Genomic DNA, 10,362 nt, shown 5'->3' with positions numbered 1-10,362 from the left:
GTCAAGAGCATGTACCTTGGTTGCGGGCACATCCCCAGTGGGGAGTGTGCAGGAGGCAGCTGATCGATGTTTCTCTCTCATCGATGTTTCTAACTCTCTATCCCTCTTTCTTCCTCTCTGTAAAAAATCAATAAAATATATTTTAAAAAAAACAAAAAAAAAACTTGGGGTAAAATTAAAATATTTAATCAATGTAAATTTTTCAAAATTAAAGCAAGCAGATATAGTGGAATAGACTAGGGGAGATTATTAATATAAAATGCACAGCCCGGCCAGTATGACTCAATGGATAAGCATCAATGTATGAACCAGGAGGCCATGGTTCAATTCCTGGTCATGGCACATGCCCAGGCTGTAGGCTAGATCCCCAGTAGAAGGCGTGTAGGAGGCAACCAATCAATGATTCTCTCTCTTCATTGATGTTTCTATCTCTCCCTCTCCCTTCCTCTCTGAAATCAATAAAAATATTTTTTTAAAAGAAAAAAAAAAAACAACTTACAGTAAGGAAACGTAATGCTTAGAATATGCCCCTAAATTACCTAGGAATACACATTTACTTTTTTCTATCATTACAGGTACATTTTGAAAGATCCAAGTTTGAGAAGCACTGGCTTGGACAGGATACCATACATTGAGGACACTGAAGCCTGTATGTTAAGGCTATTGAAACTAATAGTTTTCTTACCTGGTAGTTTTGTGTAGTAGCTGGAGGTGGTGGGGGTGGTGCTTCTTGTTGTCTCTGGGTATAGCCATAATCCGTTGCTGTGTGTGCAGTGGGGTAGCCTCCATAAGCAGCAGCTGTTGCAGCAGCTGCAACAGCTACAGGAGCAGGCCTGGCAACCGCAACTGTAGCAGCTGCTGGTGCATAGGCAGCAGTAACTGTGTGAGCAGCTACTGGAGCCTGATGGACAGTGTAGCTAGCAACTGTAGTTGGATGAGAGTAGGCTACACCCGAAGCTGGCTGCTGGCTATATTGTAGAGAAGAAGAATAAACATAATACAATTTATTAAAAATCTAGGAGTTTAATCAAATTAAATAAAAAGTGCATTTTCAAGGAATTTACTCATGGACTACAAAAAAACCACTTTTTTATTTCAACTTAACCTCCCAATCAATACCATATTTATTGTTACATACTTTTCATTCCTTAATCTCAATACATTAGATAATCACACATTATGTTTCAGATCACAGATCAGATCACAAAGCAGGGATGACAAACTGGGATAAGAAGCAGTATTAGGAAGAAATGAAGTTGATCAAACTTGAAATTTAAAAAAATATTTGTTGTACCTAAACTTCTTTATTATGCTCTACAGATTTTTAAAAAAACTCTACAAAGAGATGTTAAGAAAAATATTGTATTCTAACTCCAATTATAGAAAACATTTAAGGTAAAAACTATTACCCAATTGACTTAAGAAATACTTCTCCCGCTCAGGCTAGGGCAGTGGTTCTCAACTGGGGGAGATTTTGCCGCCAACCCCTCTTGCCCTCCACCCCAGGGACATTTGGCCATGTCTGAACATATTTTTGATGGTCAAACTTCAGAGGAGTTGATGGTGGGTGATGAGTGCTACTGACATCTAGTGGGTAGAGGCCAGTGATGCTGTTACACATCCTACAATGCACAGGATAGCTACTCACAACAAAGAATTATGCAAAGAGTGTCAATAGTGCTGAGGTTGAGAAATACTGCTCTAGGATACAAAATCTACAATGCAGAATCTGTTATTTTAGATAAATTTTCCAGATTATAGGCATAATTTCATTATGCACATTTTTCTCTTTAAAATGTAGCAGATGTTGCCAAAGAAGATCTAAGTCAGATGTTTTGCAATCATAACCAGTTAAACCTCAAAGAGGCAAAAATTTTCCAAAATCGTAAATCAAAAAATTTGCAGCCAAAATTCTTAAAATAATTTTTACTTTAACCTTTACATTGAGAGCCTATGTCACATAAACCAAGGCCTAAAGATGTTGGCATATTAGTAAGTTTATTTGTTGTTCTATGATCTCTGAATAATACACTCACAATTACGTGCTAAAGCTTTATTACCAAGACAGAAATGCCTTCTAAAAAAATGACAGTTCCAACAGTTATTTAGCTGACAGTGTTTAGCTGACCATAGTTATAATGAGTCAAGAATAAAACAGAATTCTTCACTGGTGTTCACAATATCATAGAAACATGGCATAGAATTAAATTTTGAGACCATCATATTTTAACTGGTATTATGGAAATCGCTGATAATTAGGAATTATTAAAAGGGAATCACTATGAAGCTTACAAGTTCATATAAAAAGTGGAGGACCTGGGGACATTCAGTCTAGAAAAGGTGATATGATTAGCTGCCTTCTAATATACGAGACTTACTCCATGCTGCTCCAGAGAACAGAACTAGAACCAATGGATGGAAGGGTGGCAGAATTCAGCCCAATATGAAAAAGAAAAAAAAACAAAAACACAAAAAACTTAGAACAGAGTTCAAAGAAACGCCTATAATTTCTATTTGGATGAGGTTTTCCATATTTTGATGTTAAAATTAGCTAACATTTTCTACATATATGCCAATTATAAGACAGGCAAAGGAAGTTTCCATTGTAATAATGGGAAACTGGTTTGGGATTGACATTTTCTACGGATAATTCCACATCCTTAAGAAAAAATGCCAGCAACAGCTTCTTCAAAACTCCTAGAACTATGAAAAAGAATTATATTAAAATATAAATATACCAGTTCTGTGAAGCTTGTATTTAACATTCACTAATAAGATTTTACACATCCAGACTACACTGCATACATAAAAGGGGTTTTGATTATGTAAAAATTCAGATAATATTGGATTCCTATACTATTTTTATTCATCCTACTACTCTTTATCAAACACCTATTCACATTTCTTTCTCCCCTATGTTTGTCCTATTGGATAAAAAGCAGGGTGGGGATAGAATAGAAATGTCAAGTCAACTAGGCAGGCAATTTGACTTATACTGTCTCATATAATTAAGAGTCCATGTGACTTAGGATGAGATGACCATATGCTCTGGTTTATGCCCCTATCCCAGCATAATTATTAGTAGTATTCTCTTTCACTCTCCTATGTGTCTCAGTGTCAACAATAGATTTTACAGTCAGCCTTCCAAGAAACCATATAAAAAGATGCCAGTGCATTTAGCAATTACCACATACATCTATCTCTAAGGCTGCTTAACCTAACTCTGCTCTGTATAGCCAGGTCCTTACCCATCATCTGGACTGACCATATCCTCCACCAAAAGCATCATGAACGGTAATAATCCAGTCCCAGTTCCCAGGGGAGTCAAGGCGAGGGCAGCTGACTGCTTGCTGTTCAGAATAAAGATCCTCTGGGCTGTCTGTCGTCTTAGACCCATCTGGGAATTTCTCTTTCTGTTTCAAATATCCTTAGAAAATCTGTCCTTTACATGACGGGGATGACCACACTGGACTGTACCAATTCAATTAAGTATCCAGTTGATAAGTCTAAATAAACAAGTTAATTTTTAAAAATCCAGGTCAAATCAAGTTCAAATTCATTTAAGTAAAATTTGTCTAAGTGGAAATAGTTCAAATCAAGGTGTTTTCTTTGCCTAGCTTTGGATAGAATAAAAGGTGTTAAATTATATCCCTACATAAAATGTATGACTTACAATCTTTAAATTATTTCTTAAATAAAGCAGAATATAAAGTAAATAACCCAAATCTTGTGCCATAAAAATACATTAGTAGCCCTGGCCAACGCGGCTCATTGGTTATAATATTGGTCTGTACACTGAAGGATCTCGGGTTTGATTCCCAGTAAGGGCTCGTATTTAGGTTGCCGGTTCAATGCCCGGTCGGGGCACATGCAGAAGGCAATCAAATCGATGTGTCTCTCTCACATTGATGTTTTTCTCTCTCTACCCACCCTCCTCCCTCCTTTCCATTCTATGAAAATCAATGGGGGGAAATACATTTGTGAAATATGAGAAGACTTTCATTTACTAACCATCCAGTACAGCGGAAGCTTCTATTTAGATAATTATATCCTTTGTGAATAAATTAAATCTAATCAGCCTCAGTCAGTTTTTAGTCAGAACAAATAAAATAATAAATGATGAAACAAACATAAAAAAGTGGGTAAAAATGGTTAAGACTTGGGGTTTGGGTGGTGGGTCCCTGCGTGTGCTCAGCATGCATCAGAGTAGTGCTAGTTCTCTTCCGGGCCCATTTCCCTGGGACGCTGCAGGATGTTCATCCACAACAACTGCAAGGTGTTCAGGTTTTGTAAATCCAAATGTCACAGCAACTTTAAAAGGAAGTGCAATCCTCCCAAGGTCAGGTGGACTAAAGCATCCCACAAAGCAGCCAGTAAAGAGCTTACAGTGGATAATTCATTTGAATTTGAAAAACAGAAAAACAACGTAGAAACAAACCTGTCAAATACCAGAGAGCGCTGTGGAATAAACGACGGATGCAATGAAGAGCTGAAGAGATTAAACAGCAACATCAAGCTAAATTTATAATGAACAAGTTAAAAAAAAATAAAGAGCTACAGAAAGATCAGGACATCAAAGAATTCAAGCAAAACATTTATCTCATCCGGGTCCCTTTTGCATGCAAAGGAAAGCAGCTAGGAGAAAAAATGATAGAGAAACTACAAGAGGATGTGGACATGGAAGTTGTTTCTGATCATCTTACTGTGTAACTATTTCTAAGAGCACACTGGAAAATCTCCTTTAGAGGCTTAGATGCTCTAAGTTATTGATTTATTTTTTACATAAGGTGACTCAAAAGGGGATTAAAAATACATCCACATTACTATCTACAGATCATATGGATGTTACATTGCATCTCAATGGTAAATCTTCACTGACATACTTATGTAAATAATGAATATTCTGTAAATACAAAGTGAACTGTGGACATAAAATGATTATGCCACTTAGATAATGGCATCAGATACATTTATGTAATAACTAATGACAAACATTCATGGCTAGTGATATATAAAATAAAATTTTCTTTGCAGTTAAAAAAATGTTAAGAAATAACTGAAGAATCAGACATAAAGGTGGGAATGCAGACTGGTGCAGCCATTATGGAAGACAGTATGGAGTTTCCTCAAAAAACAAAACATGGAACTCCCATTTGACCCTGTGATCCCACTTCTAGGAATATATCCCAAGAAACCAGAAACAGCAATCAGAAAGGATATATGCACCCATATGTTCATAGCAGCACAATTCACCATAGCTAAGATCTGGAAACAGCCTAAGTGCCCATCAGTAGATGAATGGATTAGAAAACTGTGGTACATCTACACGATGGAATACTATGCTGCTGTAAAAAAGAAGGAACTCTTACAATTTGCAACGGCATGGATGGAGCTGGAGAGCATTATGCTAAGTGAAATAAGCCAGTCAATGAAGGAAAAATACCACATGATCTCACTCATTCATGGATAATAAAGACCATTACAAACTTTTGAACAATAATAGATACAGAGGCAGAGCTGCCTCAAACTGATTGTCAAACTGCAGTGGGAAGGCCAGAGAGGGTTGGGGGGCAGAAGATAAGACACTGGGGGGTAGGGGAGGCCAGGGGATTGTCAAGGGCGGGGAAAAAAAGGACACATATGTAATACCCTATGTAATACTTTAAGCAATAAAAAAATTAAAAAAAAAAAAAAGAATCAGACATAAAATGAAGGGTGTTTCTCTTGGAAAGAGAAAGAGGAAAAGAATTTAGGGGATTATTAATATTAGGGAATTATTAATATTAGGGAATTATTAAATCCACCTGCTTACCAAAAAGTGAAGCCAGCCAGAGGGCTTACCAAAATAGATAGCCAACCAACTGCCCTCGCTAATTTGGCTCAGTGGATAGAGTGTCGGCCTGCAGACTAAAGGGTCCCGGGTTCGATTCCGGTCAAGGGCACATGCCCGGGTTGCGGGCTCGATCCCCAGTAGGGGGCGTGCAGGAGGCAGCTGATCAATGGTTCTCTCTCATCATTGATGTTTCTATCTCTCTCTCCTTCTCCCTTCCTCTCTGAAATAAATAAAAATACATTTTAAAAAAATGACCCTGTGGAAATAGACCATTTCAAGGCAACAATTTTCAAAAATTCTAATGTGTATCCTTAAAACAAGACCTTTATACTAGTTAGAAGATAAAGTCGAGGGATACAGACAAGATAAAGATATGAAAACTATAAAAGGAGAGAAATCTAAGAGGTCCAATATTCAACTAGAAGGAATTCTAGAGAATAAAGAAAAAAGCAAATGAAAGAAATAAAATTTCCCTCAAAGGGAGGCACAAATTTTCAAATTCAAAGGGCCTACACAGTGCAAAGCAGAATGAAAGAACCACACCAAGAGACATACAGCATTTCACATCTCACAACAACAAAAAAGATCCTTCAAGTCTCCAGAGAGAAGATAAACAGGTCACCTACACACACCTAAATGTAAATCAGTCTCTCACTGAGGCTAGTAGCTAGAAGACAATAGGATGTCTTGAAAATTAAAGGGAAAATTATTATTAATGCACAATTCTGTACCGAGATAAATTAAGGAAGAATACATATTTTTCTTGGCATTCAAGGACTGAAAGAGTTTACCACCTCTATACTACATGATAATGTATTTTTAGGGCACTACACAATAGTGTATTTTTTTAAACCAATCTAGAAAAAGACTGTAAAATCCTGCAAACATGGATCTAAACCCAGGAGTGAGATGAAAGCCCAGGTTAGCAGCTGTGTAGCAGCCCAGAGAGGCAATGAGCTTAGAGTAGAATCAAAGGAAGGACAGAAGCCTCAAGGAGCAAGACGTTTAGGAAAGAGGACTGGACAGTAGGCAGTAGACTGGGAGACTGGAAATATCTTAAAATATAATCAAGGCACCAACAAGATTTGGGGGGAGCGGGGGGAGAGGAGTAAGAAAACACTTCAGGAAATATAAAACTGCTCGATCCCAGTAAAAGACATCACATTTTGAGCAATTAGTAGGGTGTAAAAAGGAAGAAATTCATTTTAATTTGAGCCTAGGAAGAGGCTTCTATTAAGTGGTACAGGGCTGTAAAAGTGAAACATAGGAATTACAATCATAAGACAGTACTTGGCTTACAGTATGTACTACTTACACAGTAATAGTGGAAATTTTTGCTTTAAAGTTTTAGAATCAAACTAATATACAGAAGATAAAATTATAATGTATAATAAATTCAACAAATTAAGTCCTAGAAAAGCATATTATTTAGTGATACAAAGTTTAGATATAAAACCAGAATGGGCAGAATTGGGAGGCAAGGAGAAGAAAAAATAAGGGAATGTTGTTTTCATTGTAAGCCCTCCTACATTACTTTATTTTTTACTTATTTATTTTTGGTTAATCCTCACCCGAGGATATTTTTCAATTGATTTTTAGAGAGTGGAAAGGAGGGGGAGAGACAGAAAAAGAGAAACATTGATGTGAGAGAGACACATTGATTGATTGCCTCCCACAGGTGCCCCAACTAGGACTGGGGATCAAACCTGCAACCAAGGTATATGCCCTTGACCAGAATCGAACCCGGGACCCTTCAGTTCGTGGGTCGACACTATCCACTGAGCAAAACCAGCTAGGGCCACTACTTTATTTTTAATTACATCATGTATTACTCTGGTGGGGGAAAAAAGCATAAAAGCATTGGAATAGAATTCTTAAACTGACAACTGGAATGACTAACAAACCCCAACTTTAAATACTTCTTTCTAGTTATTCCAACTCCACTCTAACTTCTATGTTCTGGCCTCAACCCTTATGTCCAACTCTGAACCTATTTTTAATGCTTTCAAATTCCATTACCATGATCTGGCTTTACATTATACTAAATTTATAGTCACAACTGAAATTAAAATAACTTATGAACAATAGCTTGCCATATAAATGGCATCTGGTAACAGAGAAAACATTTCTATACTTCCTTTAGTTTCCATACAACAGTGGTTCTCAAAATGTGATCCAAAGATGGCTAAGGGTCCCTAAGAGGAGTCCTAAGGGACCTTTCAGAGGGTCGAGAAGGTTCCCTTTTGTAATTACAGATTGCCTTCATATATTTTAACCCAAACAACTTATTACAACAGACTGAATGCAGAAGCAGATTTAAGAATCCAACCATCTAATTGAGATATTAAAAGGATTTGTAAAAATATAGAACAATGGCTCTCGTGTTTCACTATTTTGGGGGAGGTAGGAATATAGGTATTTTTCATAATGATATTTTTAGTTAGCATATAGTGATTTTTAAAAAATATATATTTTTATTGATTTCAGAGAGGAAGGGAGAAGGAGGGAGAAAGAAATATCATCAATGAGAGAGAATTGTGAATCAGCCGCCTCCTGCACGCCCCCTAGTGGGGATCAAGCTTGCAACCCAGGCATGTGCCCTTGACTGGAATCGAACCCGGGACCCTTTGGTCAGCAGGCTGATGCTCTATCCACCGAGCCAAACCGGCCAGGACAGCATATAGTGATTATTCTTATTTTAAGATGATTTGATAAATAGTTTTTAAAATGTCTTATAGTATTATATAACCCATATAAACAAAAGCTCTTTGGGGTCTTCAATAATTAGAAGTATTAGAGAGGTCCCAAAACCAAAAAGATTGCGCCCTAGCTGGTTTGGCTCAGTGGATAGAGGGCCTGCCCACGGACTGAAGGGTCCCAGTTTCCATTCTGGTCAAGAGCGCATACATCGGGGCCCTGGATCAGGGCATGTGTGCTAACAGATGTGTCTACTTCATATCAATGTTTCTCTCTCTCTCTGTCTCTCCCCCTCCCTTCCACTCTCTCTAAAATTCAATGGAAAAATATCCTCGGGTGAGGATTAACAAAAACCAAAAAGTTTGAGACCTGCTATTTCATGATACAAAACATTCACGAGTAGTCACCTTTCATTTTTCTGCTTTTTAATTACCTTTAAGCAAAATGTTTCCTTCTATCCAACAGGGAAACTGTTAGTTCCTAGGGAAAGGGGGCAGTGCCTGAGTGACCAGAGCCCCAAGTCTGTCACCTGCAGCTGCAGTATCTGCATCCAGGGCTCCAAATCTCCAAGTTTACCCAGTATGCTGCTGTACAGGTATCATTTTCTTTGTTAGCAGACACATGAAAGGCATAGGGAAGTAATGGCCTAGAACTCTGGAACTCACACAAGAAACCAGCACATAGGGTGAATTTTTAAAAAAGCTACTACTTCCCCCTTTAAGGGAGAACTGTAAGGAAACTCTTGTCTCAGTCCTGGCTCTGGGTAGAGGAAAAAAGTCTCCCTAGCCCTCCCTCCCCCTAGCCCTTCCCCTAGGCTTGGGCTCTAGAATTCACATTATTTGAACAGGAAGATTCTACGCCAGTGATGGCGAACCTTTTGAGCTCGGCGTGTCAGCATTTTGAAAAACCCTAACTTAACTCTGGTGCCGTGTCACATATAGAAATTTTTTGATATTTGCAACCATAGTAAAACAAAGACTTATATTTTTGATATTTATTTTATATATTTAAATGCCGTGTAACAAAGAAAAAATCAACCAAAAAAATGAGTTCGCGTGTCACCTCTGACACGGGTGTCATAGGTTCGCCATCACTGTTCTAAGCCAAGAAGTTAATGTATATCTGGGAAAGCAATGTTCCCAAGTGCCACAGAATGCATATTCCTCACTAAATGCTACCATGTTCCAAGAAACAAGAGATCTCAATAAAAAAAAAATCACAACAAAACCTGTAAGGAAACAAGTTACCATGAGAAAGAATTTGCAGAATAAAGGTTTTCTTAAAAGACTAAAAGTATTAGAATTATTGGATATAAAATATAAAATAAGTACACTTAAAGAAGTAAAAGAGGCTATCAAAACTAAGACCAACAACCAAAAGATTGATCAAAAACAACCAGATAAAATTTTCAATCCTCACCAAAGGATGTTTTTATTGATTAAATTTAGAGAGAGAGGGAGAGAAACAGATGTGAGAAAGAAACATCAATCAGTTGCGTCCCATGCATACCCTGAACTGGGGATCGAACCCAAAAACTAGGTTATGTGCCCAGACCGGGAATTGAACTCACAACCTTTTGGTGTACGGGATGATGCTCCAATCAAATAAGCCACCCGGCCAGGGCCAGATAAATTTTTAAAAGAAGCAAACAGAATGAAATACAGTATATAAAAATTATCATTAGAAACTCAGAAAGATACTATGTAACTGATTAGACATGGCTGGCAAAAAAATTAGTGAACCAGAAAGTGTCTATAAAAATTACCTAGAATGTGCAGAGACCAAAGAGATGAAAAATATTTTTACCGATTTCAGAGAAGGGAGGGGGGAAG

The 10,362-nt window shown here is 37.5% G+C and overlaps 1 protein-coding gene across 2 annotated transcripts in view; it reads right to left on the bottom strand.

The window, feature by feature from the left end:
• Positions 1-4,636, bottom strand: part of ZFR (zinc finger RNA binding protein) — a 56,080-nt gene extending 51,444 nt beyond the window's left edge. The window contains exons 1-3 of one of the 2 annotated variants that reach the window (XM_014544893.1): positions 4,439-4,636; positions 2,379-2,402; positions 686-968 (exon numbers count right to left, since the gene is read on the bottom strand). In XM_014544893.1, coding sequence (XP_014400379.1) covers positions 686-968; positions 2,379-2,402; positions 4,439-4,512 — 381 coding nt within the window. In that variant the 5' untranslated portion in view covers positions 4,513-4,636. The remainder of the gene's footprint in view (positions 1-685; positions 969-2,378; positions 2,403-4,438) is intronic. The other variant, XM_005872614.2, reaches the window with a different exon arrangement.
• Positions 4,637-10,362: the final 5,726 nt, after the last annotated feature.

This window comes from Myotis brandtii, unplaced genomic scaffold, assembly GCF_000412655.1.
Source record: "Myotis brandtii unplaced genomic scaffold, ASM41265v1 scaffold384, whole genome shotgun sequence".
Taxonomy (NCBI): Eukaryota; Metazoa; Chordata; class Mammalia; order Chiroptera; family Vespertilionidae; genus Myotis; species Myotis brandtii.
Note: the sequence above shows the minus strand (reverse complement) of the source record. Positions and strands in the feature narration are given on the sequence as shown.